Source organism: Pelodiscus sinensis, chromosome 15 (assembly GCF_052426305.1).
Source record: "Pelodiscus sinensis isolate ZL-2025 chromosome 15, ASM5242630v1, whole genome shotgun sequence".
In the NCBI taxonomy this organism is placed as follows: Eukaryota; Metazoa; Chordata; order Testudines; family Trionychidae; genus Pelodiscus; species Pelodiscus sinensis.
Genome location: NC_143066.1, coordinates 5605903 through 5630828, shown reverse-complemented (window position 1 = coordinate 5630828; position 24926 = coordinate 5605903). Strand labels below are relative to the sequence as shown.

Sequence of the window (24926 nt, the reverse complement as noted above, 5' to 3'; positions counted from 1 at the left end):
GCAAGTATAAAACAAACTAAAATGATTTGTCCAATAATTTTAAGATTTTAACACGTGTCAGATGTTTTCGCCAATAATCTCAGTTTGCTGATCTGTGCAAAGACAAGCGGGTGAATGTAATCAGAGCCCAGCTGTTGAGATGCAGCTATAAGCCCCATCTATGGTGCCAGAACCTCCATGGGGGGGTGTGTGTGTCATGATTATGAGGGTTAGCCAGCAGCCTGGGGATTAAGGGGTTAACTACACCTAGCCAGGTGGAGTGACCAATAAGAATGTAGGTGGGACTTTTCAAACTGGGACAAAGGAATTTGGGTTTTTTTTCTTTTCTCCTTTTGTCTCAGGGGGAGTTCTCTGCAGCTACAGAGAGGGACAAGCATGTCTCTCTCTCTCTCTCTCTCTCTCTCCAAGACACCATTCTTCATTTTCTGTAAGTAGGGTAAAGTTTAGGCAGTTTCGTTAGGTTTTATTGTTTTAAGGATTGGGTATGGGATCTGAGATCTGGCACTGTTTAAAAGATGTTTTGGCTTTTCTTTGTAACTAAGTTCTAGGCCCATGGAGTTTCTCCATGAGTATATTTTGTTACCTCCCTATCTAGTCATTATGTTTGCAACAGGAATATTGTTGTAATAATAAAAGTTCTTTCTTTTCTTTTTATTAACCTGGCAGTGGTTAATTGTGTGCCTTGATTTTTATTTTAGGGGTAAGATTTCCCAAATGATCTTTCCCCTGATTTCTTTATCAACATTTGGGTGGTGGCAGCGGAAGTTTTATTCCCAAGATCTAGGGTTTTTAAGATCTTGGGGGAAGTTTTATACCAAAGCCTGGTAGATAAGGCTTTGGGGTACCCTTGCTAGCCCCCACTTCTGCATTTATCATGCCAGAGTGGGGAAGGAGCCATGACAGGGTGTCTTTGAGATAGAATGAGCTAGCTGAGTATTGTGCTTAGAGTCTTCACATTCTCTTTGCTTAACAGGAAACTAGGGTATTCTGAAAAGCACCAAAAACAGTGGCAGAAGCTAAGCATCTGATGGGGACCAAAAGCTTGGGACGGAGTCTGACCAGAACATCTTAAATAAGTTCTTAATTCAAGAAAAGCTTGCTGAATACTTAAATATAAATGGAAACCACAATGAGACAACAGGGTGGTTAAGCACCGGAATAAATTGCCTAGTGAGGTTGTGGAATCTCCATCACTGGAGATATTAAGAGCAGGTTGGACCGACATCTGTCAGGGATGATCTAGATGGTGCTTGGTCCTGCCATAAGGGCAGGGGACTGAACTTGATGACCTCTCGCCGTTCCTTCCAGTTTTAGTGTTCTATGATTCTATGACAGATGCTGGAGACACTGGCAGGTTTTCCCTGTGGAGACCAGCCTCTCAGAAAGGAGCCATCCCTGCTGGAAGGCCCTGTCTACTTGAAGGAAATTTGCCCTGCTGCCACTAAAGAGTTGTTACTGGTTTGAGCTGCTCAGATGACAGCCCCTTTTATGTTATGCAGTGTGTCTATATCCAGCAGAGTGCTGGCTAAGCCAGAGCTCTGCCACTGTAGCCTGGCTAAAGAGGCTGATGGGAAACAGCTGAGCAGTCCAGGCCAGAAGGGCTATTGGAAGCAGCTGTAGGCCTCGCTGGGTGAGGACTAGATAAGGAAGGAAGCCAGGAAATGGGCAAGGAACCAGGGTGTGGCTGAGTGTGCTCCTAGGCAGACAGAGGAGCTTGGTAAATAGAAGGTGATGGGAACTGACAATAAAAACACAGGTGACTGCACCAGAAGGTGTCCCAGGCTAAAGGGTCTGAGTAGGGACTCCGCCACACGTAGTTACATTAATTACCAGGGTGAAATTTCTTTAATGAAATCAGAGCTGAAAAATGTCTTGATTTCACATTTGAGTCTTGATCTCAAGCATTCGTGAATGGGCTGGACACAGATGAGATTCCACTGAGTGGAGCTGTGGATCTTTTTGACATACTACTTGACTATGAGAAAGTTTCCAGGAAACTGGAGGAGATATGGATTTTTTTAAACAGCTTTTATTAGAACTTTAAAAAAAATATAAGATGATATTTTTTGAAGTTAGAATTAAACTCAGATACCCTGTGAAACTTAGATTTCAACACACACACACACACACACACCCCACACAGCCATACTCCCTGAACTCACAAAAAAAACGTTAAAGCCCATAACTTACAGAAAAAATCTTGAAAGTAATTAGGGCTATTAAATCCCAGAGAAGGAAGCTGGGTCTCACATTGTAAAGTCTTATGGGCAGAAACTGTGCAAACCTCATTAGACAGCACCTAGCATAATACAGCCCCAATTCCTAATGAGGCCTCTGGGCACTACTTTTATATAGACATTATATAATATCTTTTTGTGAGGGTGATTCTCATTAATATTATTGTCTCCATTTTACAGATGAAGGGGGAAACTAAGGCACAGCAAGGTGACGTGAACTGCCCAGAGTTACCAAATGAGTTTGTGAAAGACTTGGGACTAGAACCCCAGAGCCCTGATTTTCCACCTTCTGCTCTATCGGCTAAAAGATGCTCCAACTTATTTCCCACAGTAAAATGTCTGAGGCCCCACCCTGTGCTCATTTTTTCATTCTCCTTAAATATATTAAAAATGACTAAAATAACTATTCATTAATTACACTGCCTATTCCCATTCCATTGCCCAAATGCCCCATCCCTCAGCCCCTCCTAGTCCAGTGTTTTTTAAACTTTTTAAGACTGAGGAACATCGAACAATTTTTTTTATGAGGAACACCAAAGATTTTTTGTTGAGAGTAAAAAAAGGGGGGGAGGGGCAGAGAAAAGTTATTGACCCCCCCCCCCCAAAAAAAAGGTCAGGGGGAAAAAGGTCACCTGCCCCTCTAAGGGTGGCCATTTTGAACTCTGATGTTCTCCACGGAACACAGTTTAAGAAATACTGTCCTAGTCCCTCTTCTGGCTTCCACCACACAATCCCCCGGGCCCTACACAACTCTTCTTCCAGCACCAACCCTGCCTCTTTGTCCAATTCAACTACCCCACCCTCAGCAAGGCATTTTTCATTCACTAGGAGCAGGGAAAAGCCTGGTGGCCCCAAAGTGAAACACAATTGGCTTCCATCCACTGGGAGACCCTGGCAGGATATCGGACATGAAGAGTTCCCCAGTTTCAGACCACTCTTAGGAATCTCCCCCAGTGTGGATTCTCTGATGTCGAATGAGGGCAGAGCTCACAGTGAAGCCCTTTCCACAGCTGGCACATTCAAAGGGTCTCTCCCCAGTGTGGATTCGGCGATGCTGGATGAGGTGTGCGCTCTGACGGAAGCTTTCCCCACACTCAGCACATTCATAGGGTCTCTCCCCTGTGTGGATTCTTTGATGTCGAAGAAGGGCTGATCTCCAAAGGAAGCTTTTCCCACAGTCAGCACATTCATAGGGTCTTTCCCCCGTGTGGAATCGCTGGTGCTGAATGAGGTGTGAGCTCACCGTGAAATTTTTCCCACACTCAGCACATTCATAGGGTCTTTCCCCCATGTGGAATCTGCGATGCTGAATGAGGGCAGAGCTCACCGTGAAACTCTTCCCACACTCAGCACACTCATAGGGTCTTTCGCCAGTGTGGACTCTTTGATGTTTCATAAGCTCTGAGCTCTGACTGAAAGTTTTCCCACACTCGGCACATTCATAAGGTTTCTCTCCAGTGTGGGTTCTCTGATGCCGAGTAAGGGCCGAGCTCACGCTGAAAGTCTTCCCACAGTCACCGCATTCATAGGGTCTCTCCCCTGTGTGGATTCTCTGATGCTGTATGAGCTGCCAGTTCCCACTGAAGCTCTTCCCACACTCGGCACATTTATAGGGTTTTTCTCCAGTGTGGATTATCTGATGCCGAATGAGTTTTGAGCTCATACTGAAGCTTTTCCCACACTCAGTGCATTCATAGGGTCTTTCCCCTGTGTGGATTCTCTGATGCTGAATAAGATGCGAGCGCTGCCGGAAATTTTCTCCACACTCGGCACATCCAAAGGGTTTCTCTCCAGTGTGGATTCTCTGGTGCTGTCTGAGGTTTGAGCTCACCCTGAAGCTTTTCCCACAATCAGCACATACTGCTGATTTCCTCCTCATGGGATTAACCTGTTGGACAATGCCTGGCAGTGTCTTGAAAGTTCTTTCACATGCAGCTGACTTACTCTGTCTCTTCCCTGGAGTTCTTAGATGCTTTTCCAATCTGCGTTGACCTTTATAGGCTTTGCCCTGCTCAGAACTCTGGGAAATATTCCTTTGGGGTATTTGTGATAACATGCCTTGTGGTTCCATTGACACAGGACCTTCCTGTTGGAGAGTCTCCTTCTCATTCTTTCAAGCCCATCATCTAGTAAATAAAATGAGAATCCAGAGATGAGTCACAGGGGAGAAAGAAACCTTAGAACAAGGACACAACCTGAAAATTGTATTTAAAAATAAGAACATATGATACCTGTGATTGTTACAGGTGACCCCACAGGGTAGGGCTATACTTTGAGCCTGAGGGTGTGATTCCAGCTTGAAGAGATACTCATACTCATACTAGTTCTCAGAAAGTTAGCATCCTAAAAACCAGAGGTGGGCAAATATCAGCCCACGGGCTGGATCCGGTCTGTCAGGGTTAGCCCCTGGCTGGTCCTCCCACTGCCATATTTACCTGCACCTCCACAGGTACGGGGGATCATAGCTCCCATTGGCTGCAGATCGCTGTTCCCAGCCATATTTACCTGTGGAGGTGCAGATAAATATAGTGGCAGCAACCCACCAGGGGCTAACCCTGGTGAACTGCTGCCGTTTGATTGTCCACCCTGTTAAAAACAGACTGTCGCCCCAGCAGCAGGATGGGACCCTGAATACATATCTATGGAGTCAGCCTGACAAGCAAGCCAGGTAACTCCTTCCCCTCTACCTGTCCCACCGTGGCTATAATTTATTTTTTGTTTAAACAAATGTCCATAGATATAGTGTATACTCCTGGTTAGTAAAAAGTAGCACATTTAGTGCAAAGGCTGTATTTGGTTGAAAAGCACAATGTTTTTAATAGTAATACCAACTATGGGATTTAACCTTTCTTTAGGAAAGTAACTGAAAAGTACACATGCAAAACAAGATTAAAACTAACTATTCAAATCCAGGTTTCCTGCTTGAGGACTTACACCATGATTTAAAGAACTTTGATTTAGCCTGCTGTGCACATTCCGCAGTTTGGGTTGGCTAGCTGTGGTTTGCCAGAGGTTGTCAGTGGGTTTCAACATGCCTTTGTGGGTGGGCCTTACGAGACAGAAAGTATCAAGTAATTTGTGGGCCTCGCTGTTGAAGCACTGAAGTCCCAATCTCCAGTGTCTCAGTGATTGTGACTACATATGCATATCTATATTTAGCGATGTATAGATGAATAAGAGATGCAAGCGACATTGTCATAGGACCTAACCACAACAGCCATAACATCAGGGGCTCATACAATTGCACATCCTCTAATGTGATCTATGCCATCAAGTGCCAGCAATGCCCCTCGGCAATGGACAGTCTCTGTGACAAAGGATAAATGGACACAAATCAGACATCAGAAATGGTAACACACATAAATTTTAGGGGAAAATTTAAACCTGCCTGCGCACTCAGCCACGGATGTAAAAGCAGCCATTTTTCTACAAAGGAACTTCACCAGCCAATTACAGAGAGAGAGAGAGAGAGTGGTATTGGTATTTATCTGCAAATTTGACACTGTTTCCCTGTGCTTGAATAAAGACATTAACTGGATGTTGCATTATAAAGCCAGTCTCTCCTGCCTTTAACACTGGATTTTTACATCAAAAGCAAAGTATGGCACACTTCCATCTCACATAATTAGCACCCGTCCGACAATTGATAGGTACCTTTTTCCTGTTATAAATAACTTGGTTTCTGTTATTTCTACTCTGGCTCATCATCTGATGAAATGGGTTTTGCCCACGAAAGCTCATGATACTATACATTTTTGTTTGTCTCTAAGGTGCCACAGGACTACTCATTGCTACTCAAGTTACAGGCAGCATGGCTGCCCCTCTGAGACTAATTATTAAGAGTCACAGAGGGAAAAATAAAAGATGCACCGTTGGAGGCAGACACTAAGTTCCATCTTGCTGCTAAGGGCAGCAAGAGAGAAGTCAGGAACAGTGGTGGTCACTCTGTCCTTTCTGAACTCAGATTGAGGGCACACGGATATGCCAGGAGCAGGCACAACCCCAATGGACTAGGTGAAAGAGACTGATTTCCCATGCATGAGACACATGTACAAAAACTCAAAAACCACTGGTTACATCACTGATCCCAGCGAGACATGTTAAAGTAGTGCAGATGCAAAGCAGGGCTGAGGGAATTCCAGATTTTCATTAGGCTCACTGAATATTCCCTAGATAGTTTAGCTTATGTCTCACCTGTGCAGGGAACTATAATCTAGATGAAGCTACTATAATGTGAATGCATAACTGATTGGATAATCACCCCCAGAGAGAGTAGTCATCAGTGGTTCACAGTAATGCTGGAGGACACAATGAGTAGGATTCTGCAGGGCTCAATTCTGTATCCAGTTCTATTCAATCTCTCCATCATTGATTTCGATGATGGCACAGAGAGTATGATTATTAAGTTTGCATATGATACCAAGCTGGAAGGGGTTGCAAGTGCTTTGAAGGACAGGGTCATAATTCAAAATGATTTGGATAAACTGGAGAAATGGTCTGAGGTAAACAGGATGAAATTCAGTAAATATTCAATGGTCTGAGGTAAATAGGATGAAAATTCAATAATACAAATGCAAAGTACTCCACTTAGGTAGGAACAATCAGCTGCACACACACAAAATGGGAAGTTATTATCTAGAAAGAAGTACTGCGGAAAGGGAACTAGCGGACCACAAATCTTAGTCAATAGTATAACACTATTGTAAAAAAAGCAAACATCATGCTGGGCTGCATTAGCAGGTGTGTTATAAACAGGACATGAGAAGTAATTCGTCCACACTACTCTGCACTGATTAGGCCTCCAGTGGAGTATTGTGTCCGGTTTTGAGCGCCACGTTTCAGGAAAGATGGACAAATTGGAAAAAGTCCAGAGAAGAGCAACAAAAATGAGTAAAGTTCTAGGAAACATGACCTATGAGGAAAGACTGAAAAAACTGGATTTCTTTAGTCCAGAAAAGAGAAGACCGAGAGGGGACAAGATAGCAGTTTTCAAGTATCTAAAAGGTTGTTACAAGGAGGAGGGAGAAACATTCTTCTTCTAACACCTGAGGATAGGACAAGAAGCAATGGGCAGCAAGAGAGGTTTAGGTTGGACATCAGGAAAAGTGTCCTACTTGTCAGGGTGGTTAAGCATGGGAATAAATTGCCTAGGGCAACTGTGGAGTCTCCATCATTGGAGATTTTTAAGAACGAATTAGACAAACACTAGTTAGGAACGTTCTAGATGGTGCTTGGTCTGGCCATGGGTGCAGAGGACTGGCCTTGATGACCTCGCAAGGCCCCTTCCAGTTCTATGATTAGCCCTGGAGAGAGGATCGACAACTCTCACTTTGCTCCATGCCAGAGATCATTTCCCATTTGATAACTGAAAGAGAGTGAGTAAAATCAGAATTCTCTTACAAAAGGGACATTTCAGTTGCATGGAAGTTGTGCTACAGTCAGATGTATGCTAGGACATGTGTTGCGCCCTCAGTAGGAGAGTCATAAACTGGGGGATTTAGGAACAGAATAATACTAAGCCATTTGCAGAGAATTTACTGGCAGAGACCAGGGCCTGTCATAACAGAACAAGGCCGGGGAGGGAAGGGAGCAGGGATTCTATGCAAGTGAGTAACCAGATAGGTCAATGTCACAGCTCTCTTCCCCTTGGAAGGCCTGGGCAGAAGGAGATGTGGCACCTCTGAACCTCCTTCCCGAAGGGAAGAACCAGGAGGTGACAATCTCTCCCCACAGGCACAGACATTTGCTGTGTGTAGTGGTCCCCTTGCTAGGATGCTGTAGAGCAGAAGCAGTCACCTGCTCTATGCTGGCACTGTCTGCTCACCTGTCCCGAGGTGCTGCCCTCCCTTCCCTTAATTAAAGCACTGTTAATGCAAATGTTCAACTACCAGGGAATTTTTAAAAACAAATGGTATTTGCCTTCTGGATTTTGAGCCTTTACAGGTCATGTTTTATATGACAACAGATTCCCACAATCACAGAGCTGGAGTTTTAAAAGAAACGCCCATTATCATGAAACACGGAAAACTCTTCATGTCTCCTCCCTGCCTTTGTGAATTTATAGCTTCCCGGATATCTCCATTAAACATCCCCCCAGTCATTTTACTTCCCCAGGGCTTCTCCGCAGACAGAATGGAGTCACTGGTGGATGCTGGTCAGTTCAGTAGAGTCTATAAAGGGTTTCCTCTAGTCTCAACCAAAGTCCCCTCTGGCTCTTTCCCTGTGCACAGATATTTTTAAAACTCTGAATCACTTGGTGCCTGAATCACTTGAACCCTCTGCTACCGGGAACAACCCCCGACCTTTACCAGAGCCTGCAAGAGAGCAGAACAGATGCTTCGGGGGTGGGGTCCCTGCCAGTGCTTCGGAGGGGCGCCTGCCTGGTTCCCAGGCGGAGATCGGGCGCTGCCCCTTAGCCTGCCTCCGCGTAGAGTGACTCTACTGCAGCCCTGAGACGAGCGGAACAGGTCCAGGCCACCCTGCTCTTGGGGGGCTGTCACCCCTCCCTGATCCCCCTGCTCGTGCTCCGGGCGCACGTGCTGCCCCTCGCTGGGGCGGGCCCCAGGGGCTGCGAGTCAAGCCGGGGGGGGGCGCGTTCCCGCAGCCCGCTCAGTTACCTCTCGTGCCCGCAGCGCGGGGGGCTGGGGGGAGAGTCCAGCGGGCCAGGCCCCGCGACTGGCAGGAGCCTCCCTCCCCGGCCGCAGAGCGCGAGCCCGGGCCAGCTGGGGCCTGGGAAGACGCAGCAGCAGCTGGCCTGCGCCACGTGACATGGCTAAGGCAGCGCAGACCCGCTTCCTCGCCCGCTGAGCCAGGAGCGGTCACGTGGCAGCGCCAGCCACTCACAGTGCGGGGACCGTGCAGACGCGCTGGAGCTCGGCTGTGCCGGGGGGGGGGGGGGAGATGCAGCGCTGCATTGGCGCGGGGCACGGGCAGGCTCCGGCAGCGCCTCTAGGGCCCCTTCAGGAGCCGAGTTAGTATCAGAAAAAAACATAAGAAACAGCCCCTGGTCTGGTAGCACCTGAGAGACTCACACACCCTGGAGATGGGATCACGAGCTATTAAAAGTCCAGATCCAAGAATAAATAAGGGGGGCGGGGGGAGAAGAAAAGACAGTGATCAGATTGTTCAAGTAATCACAAGACACTGATACCCAGAAAGACAGCGCACACAAACCTGCTGGAGAACACTTTAACCTGCCTGGGCACTCAATAGATCTCCAAGTCACTGGGTTGTTTCAGACCCATTTCACAAGCCAAATACACAGGGGAGTGTTGGAACTTAACTTCATTCACAAGTTTGATTCCCATGAGTATGGAATGAACAGAGATATTGGCTGGCTCCCACACTACCTTCCACATCCTAATGACTTCAGAACAATTAGCACATGCATTGGTTGGTTGATTATTAGTTTCTTGTAACTACTTGAACAATCTATTCACTGTCTTTTTTCTCCTTTTTTTCCCTCCCCACCCCTGTATTTATTTATTTTTGGATCTAGACTTTTAATACTCCATTCATCTGAAGAAGTGGGTTATGCCCACGAAAGCTCATAGAATCATAGAATAATAGGACTGGAAGGGACCTCAAGAGGTCATCGAGTCCAGCCCCCCGCCTTCAAGGCAGGACCACGCTCCGTCTACACCATCCCTGACAGATGTCTATCTAACCTGATCTTAAATATCTCCAGAGAGGGAGATTCCACCACCTCCCTTGGCAATTTATTCCAATATTTGACCACCCTGACAGTTAGGAATTTTTTCCTAATGTCCAATCTAAACCTCCCCTGCTGCACTTTAAGCCCATTACTCCTTGTCCTGTCCACAGAAACCAAGAGGAACAAATTTTCGCCTTCCTGCTTGTGACACCCTTTTAGATATTTGAAAACCGCTATCATGTCCCCCCTTAATCTTCTTTTTTCCAAACTAAACAAGCCCAGTTCATGAAGCCTGGCTTCATAGGTCATGTTCTCTAAACCTTTAATCATTCTTGTCGCTCTTCTCTGTACCCTTTCAAATTTCTCCACATCTTTCTTGAAATGTGGCGCCCAGAACTGGACACAGTACTCCAGCTGAGGCCTAACTAGTGCAGAGTAAAGCGGCAGAATGACTTCACGAGTTTTGCTTACAACACACCTGTTAATACAACCTAAAATCATATTTGCTTTTTTTGCAACAGCATCACACTGTTGACTCATATTCAACTTGTGGTCCACTATGACCCCTAGATCCCTTTCCGCCATGCTCCTTCCTAGACAGTCGCTTCCCATCTTGTATGTATGGAACTGATTGTTCCTTCCTAAGTGGAGCACTTTGCATTTCTCTTTATTAAACCTCATCCTGTTTATCTCTGACCATTTCTCTAACTTGCTAAGGTCATTTTGAATTATGTCCCTATCCTCCAAAGAAGTTGCAACCCCACCCAGTTCAAGTACCATCAACGTATTTTGTTAGTCTTTAAAGTGCTACTATTAGTTGTTTTTAAGTTTTTCTATAAAACTGAGACTCGCTGAAGGCATAGCTACACAGCAGGGCTAAAGCCGAAATAAGCTATGCAACTTGAACTATATCAATTGCATAGCTAAAGTTGAAATAGCTTAATTTGGCTTTTGGTGCTGTCTACACAGCAAGTCTAAGGAAGAGCACTCTTCCTTCGACTTTCCTTACGCCCCTGCATGGGCGGTCGGTGAAGGCAGGGCTGGGGGATGCAAGCCCCCTGCCTCACCTTCAGCCCCACCCCTTCTTCTAGGCTCCACCCTTTCCCCACCTCCAGGTGGCAGGTGCTCCCTCTTCCAATCACAGAGAGGAGCAGGCACACGCTCACCACAGCCTCCCCAGCTTTGGAAGAAGGCACACTGTGCTGCACATCTTGGCAGGGCCCAGCCCAGCGGGAGGGAGGGCATGCTGCACCACAGTGTGGCCCCAGCCTCCCCACTCCCGGAGCACTGGGGGAGGGAGGACGGTGTGCCACACTGCCCAGCCTCTTCAGGAGCAGGACGGTGGGCGCTGAGGGCAGCAACACTCTGCCCCCAGAATGCTTACAGCAGGCGTTCTGGGGGCAGAGTATGGGTGGGGCTATACTTGGTGGTTTGAGAAGGCAGAACCTTCCCTCACCTAACATATCCAAAGCCCATGCATCTTGTATAACGAGGGTTCCAGGAGTCGGAGTAAGACATCCTCCAGCTTGACATTATTTCAACATTATGTTAAAATAACTGCTCGTCATGTAGACGCAGACTTTGTTATTTCGGAATAACGTGAGTTATTTGAGAAATGGTGGTCTCCCTTCTGGAATCTGTATCACAGAGGGTAAAAGCACATAAGACCGGATTTCGTGGTCTGTGATCCATTTTTCATGACTGTGAATTTGGTAGGACCCAATACATAAGTCTGCTCTAAAGTACCAGACTAAGATGATTTAACTAACGATTTAAGATTGTAAAACAAGAGTCAGATGTTTTGTTCAATGATGTGAGTTGTTTGCTGACCTTAGGGTTGCCAGGTGTCCGGTTTTCACCGGGACAGTCTGTTATTTCTGGCCTCTGTCTGGTAAAAACAAACAAACAAACAAACAAAAAACCCACCAACAACCAGAAAACACCGGACATGTACAATGTCCGGTATTTTCTGTTTTTCTTGGATGGAAGGCTGGCAGGGACACTGTTCCTCTGCTGCACCTGGCATGGGGAAGCGAGGAGCATGGGGAGTCTTAAAGGTGCAGCAACCTTTTTTTTGCTCAACCAAGTTTTTTTCCTGCCATGTTCGGGATTTTGGGTGAAAGCATCTGGCAAGCCTCATTGATCTGTGCAAAGAGCTAGAATCCAGGTGCAAATTTGATTCAGAAGATGGGCCAGTCAAGTAGTGGGGAAACACACCAGAGAACTGAGTATTTCAAAATGTATCCAACAACTGGGACAGGAGGTGGTTAACTTATGACAACCAGAAGCCTGTGGGAGGGACTCTGGCCAGAACCTGTGAAAGAAGCTCTTGCTGTTTTGTTTAAATAAAAACAGTTAATTACACTCCTAAAGAGAAATGGAATCAACAGAGAGGAGACAGTACAGAAGATGCTGCCCAAGAGAAAGAGAAAGAGACAAGCTGTGGCCCAGCTGGAAGAGTTCGTATGTCCAGGCTCTCAGGAAATAGCCAACCCAGCTCTAATGCCCCATTTATATGTATCCCTACATTAGTGTTACCAAATTGAGCTGGCCAATCAAATCTCACCTTGTGTCAGTAAGCACGTCTGCATCAGGACTTGGCTTCAATATACATTCATTACACAGTGGCACGTTTCCCTCAAGTAGCCAGGGTCTGAGCAAGCTGCTTAGTACACACACACACACTCCCGATGCGTGATGATGGTCTGGAAACAGAGAGATAAATGAATAAGGGGAAAACTTACCACCTTGGGAATCTTTGTTGCAAACAGCTCAGGTACTGAACACATTTCCAGGAAACTAGAGGACACAAAAGAGTTTTCAAACAACTTTTTATTGGGAATTGTAATAAAGGCTAAAGACTGTTTTTGAAGCTAGAATTATCCTCTGTTGCCCATATTTTCAGAAAGTTCACTTCAGCCTAGAGAAAAAGGAAACTATGTCCCCACATCCTGTAGCTCCAAGAAAAATCTTAGTAATAAGCAGGCTGAGTTCCATTTTACTTGTAGGCTTGGATGACATGAGCAATTCGACATTAGTGAGGCCTTATGTTTTGGGAGATAGGATTAGGGAGCGAAATTAATTAGCAGGCTAGAAACAGAATGTCTATCCTAGCTATGATAAGGGGGAACCATCCATGGGAGCCATTGGTCATAATGTTGTATAGGCTGAATCTCTCTAATCCAGCGCTCTCTGGTCTGGAATCATCCATCATGATTTTAGTTAGCTGGATATCCACTTTTCATAGGTGTGGCTAAGTTTCCCGTGGTCCCATAGAGTTGGTCTATAGTCACCAGTCCTAGCTCGCAGTGTTCTGTGCTGCTATTTAGCTCTAATTTACCCCTATCTCCTAAGAGCTCTCTCATTCAGAACTGGTCAGGTCCCAAGGGTGCTGAACTAGAGAAGTACAATCCGTAATTGCTTTTAAAATATAAAATTAAGTTAATATGTTCTATTAGTAACAACATGTGTAAAATATAAACAGACATGCTACACAAAGTAAAAGCAGCCTTAAGTAATCAAGAAAAAAACCCTTGCTTCTTATTACCACAAAAAATTAAACATTTAGTACAATAAGTAACACTAGTTAGTGCAAAATAAAAAATTAACAAGGGTCCAATACCATAAAATTGAATATAAAAACACTGTAACCCATGCAGTGTAAAAAAAGGTTTGTTTTCCCTCCTCAAATACTGTTGCAAAACAATGCAAAGTCCATCCCCACAAAAAACTTGTATTGTTGTTTGCACCTAAGAAAGTTTACATTTGCAGGTGCAATGTCACACACACAGCTGCTGGCATGCGGGTTCACTTTAAAAAACACAGTTTAAATGCTAACACATTGGTAAAATAAACCCACATACTAAAAATGGTCAGTACTGTGTAATAGCTAAAGAAAACAACTTCCAATATAATCCCCTCCCAGATAATTATTTTAATTAGCATGTGTGTGCTATTTCACACCTACACTTCCTGTAGTGATAAATAAAAACTTTATGGCTGCATCTAGATTGGCATGATTTTCCAGAAATGCTTTTAACGGAAAGTTTTCCGTTAAAAGCATTTTCAGAACAGAGCGACTAGATTGGCACGGACGCTTTTCCGAAAAAGCACTTTTTGCAGAAAAGCGTCCGTGCCAATCTAGACGCGCTTTTCCGCAAAAAAGCCCCGATTGCCATTTGCGCAAAAGCTTTGCGCAAAAGGAACTTTTGCCTGAACGGGAGCAGAATAGTATTTCCGCAAGAAGCACTGATTTCAGACAGTAGGAAGTCAGTGCTTTTGCAGAAATTCAAGCGGCTAGTGTAGACAGCTGGCAAGTTTTTCCGGAAAAGCGGTTGATTTTCCGGAAAAACTGGCCAGTCTAGACACAGCCTATATCTCCTACAGTTTTCTTTAAATGTAATTAAAATAAAAGCCAACTTAAAATGACAAAAATATTTGTTGAAAGTGAAGCAAGCTTATAATGTAAAATTATACCCTGGTGGTTATACAGAAAAAGTAAGCTTCTATTCCTGATGCATACATGAAGCCTAAGGTTAATAATCATTCAAATAATTACAGCTATTGTAATCTTGTATTGCTAACTAATAAACTTTTTATAAAGCACAACTCTCCAAAAATAATGCATATAATAATATAGAAAACAACACACAATGCACATAATAATATATAAAACCAAAGGAAAGCAGTGGAATGTACACCCAATTTGACATGAGTAACAGGACATAGATGAGGCTTCATTTCTTGTAAGAAAGGATTTGGGAGGTAAATGGATCAACAGATTGGAAACAAGATTATAACTACCTGAGATAAGGAGGAACACTCAGAAAACCATCACAGTGGACAAAAATAACAATGAATAAAATAAGCCTGAAACATAAAATGAGGTAAAAAGTCATACACAGATAACACACATGGACAAAGCATGCTGTATAATGATTGGTTTCTAAAGCAAGCAAACCATCTCAAAACAGGTAATGGGTAATCATCTGTAAAAGAAGAGATTTCGTGTCTAACTTTAGATGTGTGGTACATCCTACAGTCACCCCACGCTCAGAAGCGTAGTGAGGGTGTTATGTGCCCCCCTCCCCACCCCGCCGCAAACCTGGCACATGGCTGAGCCAGACCCCGTGGGAGGGAGGGAGCTTGTACCACATCTTATCCCACTCCCTCCAGTTTGGGGCCAGGCCCCTTCACGTACTAACCCTTCGGCAGAGGTGGAGGGTCAGTACTGGGGGCAGGGAGGAGGCTCCAGCCAGCAGCGGTGGGCAGAGGAGGGGCAGGCAAGCAGAGGGATGATGCGGAGTGGAGGGGCACTAAATTGGCGCCCCACTAGCAGGGCACCTGGGGACAACCGCTCCCCCCCCCCCGCCCTCCTCACTACACCATTGTAAATAATCCACATCTTAGAATATTTATTGTTTAATGAATTACTTATTTTACTAACTACAGACAAATATAAATTATCAACTTTGGGGGATTTACATTGTTAAATATTTTTTTGTCTTTAATTTGTTCATATCCTGGTCTCATTAGCTTCACATCTTTTACATTAAAAATGCCAAATTCTTAATATATGTAAGTTTTATAAAACACAAGAGAAATAAATGTTATACAACCTAAGTATGAATTTCATCACTATATTTAAATTAAGCATTTAAAACCACTGTTAAAGCAAACTCGATGCTTTAATGAATAAAAGGTAAAAAAGACTGAGCATATCAAATTTATGTTAAGCAATCTGTAATGCTTCCTAACTGCTGAGTTACTTAGTTAACCCAGTTGTTTTTCATACTGTCGCACAGTGATAAACTACATCATAATTATGAATGTAAGAGATTAACTTGACTATTAAAATAACACAGAAATATTTTTAAATCAAAGTAACACAACTTGAGAATCGCCCTCACTTTTTTGAAAGCACTTGAAGCAATAAGTTAGAGTGGGAAGGGTGGTGCTCGGGGGAGCAGAGAGGGATTGGGTTAGAATGGAGGTATGGGAGTGCCTGGCTCTGGGGGAAAGGAGGGGAATATTTTGTTAATTTTTTGGGTTGTATGTATTTATTCCCAAATAATCACAAAATGGATATTAATTTTATATAAATAAATATGTCAATTTTTGCAATTGCACGAATAATTATATGTTTATGCAAAATCTTAGACTTTCAAAGTATCTGAAATTTTCACAAAAGCCTGTTCTATTTGGTTGACCATAGTCTATACTTATTTTTATTTCAACAAAACGAGTTATGTATCATAAAAACTTTTTAAAGTACCTTAAATTTATATTGAATTTAAAAATCATTTTATATGAGCAAATAATTGTACACAAATTATTGTATTATATTAAAACAAGGCCTGAAAAAATACTATAAAATATACCTACAACATAATCTATAATAATAAATAATTACAACTGCCCTATAGAAGTACATTTTCTTTGGTGTCCCTGAAAGCTATCAGTTTTCATTTGTGTGGCCCTCAGAGAGCTTCAAGTTTGACATGCCTGATCTACGTTTGTTAATCTTTAAAGTGCTACTAGATTATTGTTTGTTTAGGTTTTTCCTTTTGTTATAAAGTATCTTTTATTAAAAAAAAAAAAAAGTAACCCCAATGCATTCACTCCTGCCCCAGAGCCAGGCACCCCCCATTCCAATGCAACCACCCCTTCCCCGAAGCAGGCACCTCAGCCCCCTCCATACCAATGCAACTGTGGGTAAATCTCATTAATCTCTGTATTAATCATTTTCTCATTGAATTTTTTTATTTTAACTTTGTATCTAGTCCTTTTAGTTTTGTAATAAGTCTCTAGTTTGTTGTATTAAGTCCTTTTATCGAAACTTTGTATACTTTTACAGAACATAGAAACTTTGTATTAAGCCTTTTTACATAGAAACCTTGTATCTTGTAGACATTGTACTCCCTTTTGCTAAACTGATCGTCCTGTTGAGTGAATGAGGTGATAATGGATAAGGCATGAAAGAAAAGCATCTCTGGGCACTTGCAATGGTTGGAGAAAGGTGGAAGCCACATTCAAGAACAATGGGACCTGTGAAGTGGGCTCATTGAAAGAAGACTGGACCTATGGATCCCTTCGGAGTAAGCAGCAAGCGCCTGCTTTTGGAAGTCCCCTCTCTGAAGGTGAATGAGGGAGCATTAAAACAACACCCAGAAGAAGGTGCCATAGATGAATAACTGCATAGTCATATGACGACTCTCTGCACAAGAGGGAAGACACTATACATCTCTAAGGCATCTTGCAGTCAACATGGGAGCACTGATCCGGCTCCAACCCTTCCCCACCTGACTAATCTGCCCAGCAGTTAGGTGGAACAACTATTGGTAAAAACAAGACCTGGTGTGTGTGTGCATGAGTGTGCTGTATTATATGCATATAAGCAGGGCTAGACAAAACAATGTCCCCAGAAGAGCCAGTGCAGAGTGATCTGCGCATGCGCAGAACCGCGCAGCTGTATCAGGCAGCGGGTGGGGGCAAGGGAGAGCAGAAGCTGGTGTTGGGGGGAGCCAGCTTAAAAGCTGGTTCCCCCCAGCACCGTCTCCACGGTGCGGCGGGGTGGAGGAGGAAGAGGACGCAGAGGTGCAGTGGTCCCGGAGCTGGTCAATCCCAGCTCGTGCCAGCTCGTGCTAACCCTATTGACCACCCACAGAGCCACAGCGGGGTTAGCTCCCAGGAGCAGCATGAGCTGGGATTGCTTAGTTCCGGCTCACGCCATCCCCAGCAGCTAGCCCTGCTGCAACTCTGCAGTTTAAATGTAGTAGGAGCCGGGCTGCTGCATGCCCAGCTCCTGCTACATTTAAAATGCAGAGCCGCAGAAGCGATAGTGCACCCCCCTCTTATCAACCTATCGAGTTTTTGATAGAGAGGCCGTCGACTACTCAATTAGCTGATTTACCACAATTTAACATCCCTAATGTGAGATTGGTGATATTATCCCAGTTTTACAGGTGGGGAAACAAAGGCAGAGAGAAGTGGAGTGAGTTATTGGAGGTCAGAGAACAAATAAGAATCTCCACACCCTGCTCTGACCATTAGAAGACCCCTCCACTACATCCTTCCACCCCATGCATCTCACCATTCCATAGCAATGCCAAGTTTTCCCTGTGTAGCCCCCCTTTGACTATGCAACTCCCATTAAAAATGGTCTGAAGCCCAAACTGTGCAAAGAGAAATTGGCAATTTTCCCTTTTCTCCTACATTTGTTAATACCCTCTCAAAATGACTTCCCCCTAATAACACTGCCTCCTCCTTCCCCAAATGATCCCTCCTGTCTAGTATTTCCTGCTCTCTCCACACATTCCACTAATCTTCCCAGACAAAGTTTCCTCTTTGTCTAACTTGACCACCTACATACCACCCTCAACAATCTACCTTACATCCTCTGTGAACAGGTCAGTGTCCTACAGGCCCAGAGAAATATACTTGGCTTCTGTCCACTGACAGACTGTGGAGGGATGTCTGACACGAAGCCCTCCCCACTCTCAATCCATTCTTAGGAAGGATTCCCTCCCCTGTGGATTCTCTGATGCTGAACCAGGTGCGAACTCTGACTGAAGCTTTTCCCACACTCCAGGCATTCATAGGGTCTCTCTCCTGTGTGGATTCTGCTATGTTTGATAATTGCTGAGCTCCAACGAAAGCTCTTCCCACACTCGGCACATTCATATGGCCTCTCTCCCGTGTGGATCCTCTGATGTTTCATAAGGTCTGAGCCTTGACTGAAGTTTTTCCCACAGTCGGCACACTCGTAGGGCCGCTCTCCAGTGTGTATTCTCTGATGTTGAATAAGATGAGAGCTCACACAGAAGCTCTTCCCACAGTCAGTGCATACATAGGGCTTCTCCCCGGTGTGAATTCTCTGATGTTTCATAAGGTCTGAGCGCTGACTGAAGCTTTTCCCGCACACTTTGCATTCATAAGGTTTCTCTCCAGTGTGGGCTCGCTGATGCCGAGTAAGGGCTGAGCTCACATTGAATGTCTTCCCACAGTCACCACATTCATAGGGCCTCTCCCCCGTGTGGATTCTCTGATGCTGGACAAGCTGTGAGTTCCCACTAAAGCTCTTCCCACACTCGGCACATTTATAGGGTTTCTCTCCAGTGTGGATTATCTGATGCCGAATAAGGTTTGAGCTCACAGTGAAACTTTTCCCACACTCGGCACATGCATAGGGTCTCACTCCTGTGTGCTTTGTCTGATGGTGAATAAGATGCGAGCGCTGCCGGAAGCTTTCCCCACACTCGGCACATCCAAAGGGTTTCTCTCCAGTGTGGATTCTTTGGTGCTGTTTGAGATTTGAGCTCACCCGGAAGCTTTTCCCACAATCCCCACATATCATGGATCTCCCCATAGTGAGTTTGCCTAGCTGGTCAGTATCTGGCAGTTTCCTAAAACCTCTTTCACAAGCAGTTGATTTACCTCGTCTCCTCCCCGGAGCAGCTGTCTGATGTGTTTCTGATCCAGGCTGATCCTCACAGGCTTTGCTCTGCTCAGGGCTCTGGGAAATATTCCCTTGGGATATTCCCGATAACGTGCCAAATGGTTCCACTGGACCTTCCTGGTGGGCATACTGCTCCTCAGTCCCATCACCTGGTACATTGAAATGAGAAGCCAGAGATGAGTCACTGGAGAGAAAGGAAACCTTAAGAAGGGGTATCTGAAATGGATACAACTTGAAAAATCGTATTTCCATGTGAAAATGCAATACCTCCCATCATTACAGGTGACCCCTAATTGGTGCTGCTGTTCCCAGGCCCTCCAAAAGTAGCCTTCTAAAACAATCAGTAGAGCAGAAACATGCCAGCCACACAGTTTAGAGGACATTTTTTAAAAAAAATCAGAGCAGACTATTTAAAGGGACAGAAATTATTTTTAGTGGCTAATATAAATCAATAAAATTGATTTGGTGCCTTGAAATCCAATGAAAGATATCACCTTGCCCCCCCCCCCCATCTTTCTAATAGTTCCTCACAGCCTGTTAGATTTTTTTTTTACCTCTGCTTTGTACCGAGAGGATGTTTTTGGCCATCAGCAAGTTTAGGCTTGGTATTAGGCAAATGTATCTAACCCTCAGAGTAGAGCCCTGCATGGATTACAAATTTCTAGCCACAGATAGAAATCGGTATCCACGGAACTGCAGTGGCTAAAGGGGAAGAACATAGTACTGCTGCTCCCAGGAGCCAGCGCCCTGCACTAGCAGCTCCTCCTGGCTGTGCGGCTGTACCACCCCCAGCCCTTCCACACAGGTGTCCCCCCTGTCTGAGGTTGTACAGCCGCTGGGGGTAGGGCTGGAGGCAGTACAGGAGGAGCTGCTGGTGAAGGGCTCTGGCTCCTTGTCGGCTGTGGTTCCTGGGAGTAAAGCCCTGTGGTTGAGCAGATACTGATTTCTATCTGTGGATAGAAATTTGTACCCATGCAGGTAGTGACCTCAGAGGAATGAAGTTTGGGTAGAGACTTCCAAGGGGAACTAGTGGGAACCAAAAAACCCTCATTTCTTTCAAGATTGGGCGTGACAAATGTTTGGAGGGGATGGGATGAGGCGGTCAGGATTCAGTGACAGAAGGGCCTGTGCAAAGGCAGTGCCATTGGAGGTTGTATGGGGAGCATCTGCAGGTCTGAGAACCAGTGCTGGCCCCGTCATGCTGAAATGTACAAATTATGTACAAATTATCCCAGGAATCAGTGCACAGAAGGGAAATGTCCAAATCCCTGAACGAATGTGGGAGATTTTCAAGAGCGAGCTAGGAAGGAGGTTAGAATGAGGGGCAATGGAGGAGCTGCACAGTGAATGGTGCGGCCCACTACTTCTAGCACCCACATCAGACAGTTGTGTCTAGGCTGATGTTAGAACAGTTAATATAAAATGATGGGATCTAAAATAGCTGTTGCCACTTGAGAGAGAGATCTTGGGAGTCATTCTGGATAGTTTTCTGCAAACGTTCAAAGAGCAGCAGCAGTCAAAAAAAACTAGCGGTGCTGGGAATCATTAAAAAAGGGATAGATAATTAGACTGAGAATATCATACTGCTTCTATATGAATCCATAGTACGCCCACATCTTGAATGCTGGGTGCAGATGTGGTTGCCCCATCTCAAAGAAGTTGTACTGGGATTGGAAAAGATTCAGCAAAGGACTACCAAAATGATAAGGGGTTTGGAATAGCTTCCATCTGAGAAGAAAGTAAGAAGACTGGGACTTTTCAGCGTGGAAATGAAATGATTAAGAAGGGATAGACAGAGGTCTATAAAATCATGACTGGATTGGAGAAAGTAAATAAAAAAATGTTATTTACTCCTTCTCATAACTCAAAACCTAGGGTCAGTCAATGACATTTAAAAGGTAGCAGACTCCCTGCCCTCCAGCCTGGCTTCTGACTTATTGCCTACAGACTCCAAAGAGGAACAGCAAAGCTGCAATTCATTTGCAAATTTAACATGATCAAATGAGGACTAAGGATTTAGAGTTATCTCACTACAAAGGCAACGTTCCCTCTCTTGGTATATACACCTCCCGGACCTCAATAAGAGCTGCTGAGAGTAAGCCACATCCATCCTGAAGTGGCCTTGTTAAAACTGAACCCACATTTGATAAGTAACTCCCTTCTTCTGATATACTTGTATGTATTCTCTCTCTCTCTTTTGTAATTTCCACTCCAATGCATCTGATGAAGTGGACTTTACCCACAAAAGTTTATGCTCAAATAAATCTGTTAATCTTTAAGGTGCCACAAGACTCCTCATTGTTTTTGCAGATACAGACTAACACAGCAACCCCTCTGAGACTTGCAACCTCAAAGTGCAAGATTAGCACCAAAATGAAACACTTAGGACAGGCCCTGGACAATGGGTGAATCTGACTCTTGGCCAGCAAAGTGAAAGTCCTGCTAGCGTACCCCCAAAAGGCAGGTGAAGACATTCCTGGGGTTATCAGGGTATCATAGGTTCTTTGTTTCCAGGTTTGCCAGGGTAATAGCACTCCTACCAGATCCCCTAAAGAACGAACCTCTCAAACTGTCCAATGGGCCCTGACTTACGCAGGTGATTTGGCACCGTCACATGCATCTTATGCAGTAAACTGGTGCTGCTAAGCCCAGATTTCACAAATGAATTCTTACTACAAAGTGATGCCTTCAAAGTGGGACTTGGGATGGTTGTATTGCAGGTGGCGCAGGGTGGAGAACACCCCATCCTGCGTCTGTAGGAAACTTCTCCCACAGGACAAGAACTATCCTGTGACGGGAAAGGAAGGTCTTGCCATGAAGCGAGCTGTGGAGACATTATGATGCCGCCTCCTGGCCACAGGCTATAAAGCATAACCACCCCAGCCCAGGCTCACGCCCTGCCACCATGTCCTTTCACGTTGGCCACAGCACATGGAAGCACTGACATTTTTCCTCAGAAGGGGCACTGTTGACTCCACCTTCGCCAGACTCTCAGGGTGCGTGACAGGGTACAAAGGCTCAGATCCTCAGGAGTTCATGCAGCAGCCAATTAATTCTAACTGCGTGCAGGGGGCGAGGGAAACAGAAAGGGCTGCCTGGGAGAGGGTGGGACAGCTGAGTAGGAGTTTGGCTTTGGTTTGCTACGTCTGGACATTATATTTTTATAAGGCAGCCCTGGGGAGAAGGGACCACAACAGACTGAAGGCTAGAGGCCTGTTTTAATTTTTGTGCCTCTGGCACCCACCCGTTTGCTGCTCCAGTTCATCCGTTCAGGAATCCCCGTGGCATCTGACTTATTGCCTAAGCCCCACTGCCCAGCTCTCAGGACCAGTGAGAGATTCGCTCCACAGAGACTTCAACAACCGAGACTGATCACAGACCCAAAGGTCCAAGCTCATCTGGCCTATTCAGGCCCCAGCCACAGCACCCTGGCAGAGAACAAAAACAGACTCGATGCACCATCCATTTATCCCCTCGATAGACCTGCACAGAGTCCACAGTTACAGTCCCTGGAACGCCTGTGTGCTGTGAGCTCACGGCAGTGCTTTGGCTAAGCCACCTTATTCATGGGCCGTTCCCAGAGGATTAAGCTTATTCCTCACCTGCGCAGGTGCCACTCGGCATCTCCTTTCTGTCGTAGTGCTGGAGATCGGAGACCCACAGCTCCTCCCTGCTGGAGGTCCTGTCTTGTTTGGGAATGGGAAATCCTGCTTGGGGGAGGAGAAATGGGTAAGACCAGGGCTTGTCATGCCTGTTCTGAGTATTTACTATGCAGATCACAGCCCCCTCTTTGCTGAGGGGACATTTCACCTCCCCAGAAAGGAGATACCTTTACGAAGTTCAGGGTAAGGATGTTAAGAGGCAGGTAACTGACCAATTGTGTAGTTGATACAACTTGTATCAACTACACGATTAGGCGATAAGGAAAGGTGCTCTGTTCTGGCTTGCGCCGGTCCAGGAGCTACTCCCGCTGTGGCTCTGCAGTTTCAATGTAATAGGAGCCGGGTAGACAGGCAGCCTGACTTCTACTACATTTAAACTGCAGAGCCTCAGCAGGGGTAGGTCCCAGACCAGTGCAAGCCAGGACAGAGCCAGGACCACTGTGGCTCTGCCCCAGCTTGCTCAGTCTCAGCTCCCCACTGGGACCCCCCACCATTGGCTGGGGCTGCTGTCAGAGCAGCCTTCCCTACCTCCCCCACTGTTACCTCTGATAGAAGCAGCAGTGCGGGGGTGAGGTAAACAGGCTTTTACTCTGCATGACCACTGTAATCCCATGTGGATCTTCGTCCCCTTCCACAGGTTTTATCACATAAAAAGATTGCTCATTCTGCTGCGGTCTTCAGGCAAATGGTGCTGGCAGTTTTTGTCTGGGGAAACACAGTCCAAACCACTGCATCCACAGCAGAGTAGATATGTCTCAAGGGTACCCCTTGGAACATTGCAATTGGGAGATCAAACCCAGGACCTCCCATGCTAAAGGCTTGGAACAGTCTGTTAGCTTTAAGGCAGTGACAGACTCAAAGTTCTGAGCTCTGCTCTACCTGCTTGGGTACAGAAATCTACACTCCGCCACTGGGAATCGCTTGGTGCTTTTCCCACAGTGCAGACCCACCACCTTCCACCAGCACTAAATGCCCAGACACATTTGTGTCACGTCCCTTTAACAGACCCTGAACAAAACACTAAAAACAGCCCCAATTTGGAGAGTATCTCTGAGAGCAGCACCATTCCTAGGCAGAGATCGGGCACTGCCTTTTAGTCTTGTGCTTCTTCAACTAACCCTACCCAGCGATGCTGTGGTCTTGGAATTCATCACCTTTTTTATTTTGTGTGTCCCCTTCAGTCTCTTTGCCTTTCTCTCTCCCCCCCTCCCCTCCCCCCAGCTGGGAGGGCTGGTTATTGTTGCATTCCTTTGTGTGTGCACGCTTTGGTAGCTGGATCAGTTAAGGATCTGTGTGTATCAGGAAAGCCAGCAGATCTGGGACTTACAGGCCCACACTGGAGCGGAGGAGGCAGCATTTTTACAGAATCACTTTCCCTGAGTTCTCTCAATTACCTGGAGTCTCCAGCTCAGGAGTTACTGTCTGTGGCGTCGGAGGCTTCCTGTAGGAGGCTAGTTCAATCGGAGAGAATCCTCAGCATGGCTAGTAGCAGAAGGGGCTTTAAATAAGGGAGATACAGCAGCTGCTCAGTCTGGGTTCCTGGGAGCAACACCAGCCCTCATCATGTGACAGTGGTAAAGCATCAGAGTCTTTTCCTCTAACACTGGACAAGGAACTGGCACGTGACAGTGGTAACCAAATCAGAGAGAGTGGCTTTCTCCCAACGCTGAACAAGGAACTTTACTAGACGGAGGAAAACAGCATTATCCCTAAAGCCATTCTCTTGCTCTGCTCCTGCTGAACTTCAACCTAGAATCTTACCCCATCCCTCTTCCTGTTAGAGATTTAAAGCCACAGACTACAGATCCTCACAGCTGCTTAACTATTTAACCCTAGTCTCTACTGTTACATCTGCAGTGGAACCAATACATCGGGCCACACGCTTGTATTTGCTCAGAAAGGAAAAGCCAGAAGAG

At 45.5% G+C, this 24926-nt stretch overlaps 2 protein-coding genes across 4 annotated transcripts; both read right to left on the bottom strand.

Moving 5' to 3' along the window:
- Positions 1-921: 921 nt before the first annotated feature.
- Positions 922-23058, bottom strand: LOC149523535 (uncharacterized). Of its 3 annotated transcripts, none has more exons than XM_089782220.1 (3): positions 22951-23058; positions 12458-12596; positions 922-4363 (listed from the first exon to the last, which is right to left on the bottom strand). In XM_089782220.1, the coding sequence occupies exon 3, from the start codon at positions 4306-4308 to the stop codon at positions 3175-3177; it is 1134 nt and encodes a 377-aa protein (XP_089638346.1). In that variant the 5' UTR covers positions 4309-4363; positions 12458-12596; positions 22951-23058; the 3' UTR covers positions 922-3174. The 3 variants fall into 3 exon arrangements, with proteins under 3 accessions (XP_089638346.1, XP_089638345.1, XP_089638344.1); XM_089782219.1 differs by lacking the exon at positions 22951-23058 and adding an exon at positions 19327-19466; XM_089782218.1 differs by lacking the exons at positions 12458-12596; positions 22951-23058 and adding an exon at positions 8855-9059.
- Positions 16690-24429, bottom strand: LOC102450186 (uncharacterized). The gene is made up of 3 exons (XM_075899111.2): positions 24405-24429; positions 22951-23055; positions 16690-19497 (listed from the first exon to the last, which is right to left on the bottom strand). The coding sequence occupies exons 2-3, from the start codon at positions 22970-22972 to the stop codon at positions 18401-18403; spliced, it is 1119 nt and encodes a 372-aa protein (XP_075755226.2). The 5' UTR covers positions 22973-23055; positions 24405-24429; the 3' UTR covers positions 16690-18400.
- Between the last annotated feature and the right edge of the window lie 497 nt (positions 24430-24926).

Bases quoted from the DNA above. Each gene is read 5' to 3' on its own strand.
- LOC149523535 (XM_089782220.1), bottom strand. From the start codon at position 4,308: ATGGAACCACAAGGCATGTTATCACAAATACCCCAAAGGAATATTTCC.
- LOC102450186 (XM_075899111.2), bottom strand. From the start codon at position 22,972: ATGCCGAGTGGCACCTGCGCAG. The intron at 19,498-22,950 runs GTGAGGAATAAG...TCAATGTACCAG, and splicing joins GCCGAGTGGCACCTGCGCAG to GTGATGGGACTGAGGAGCAG.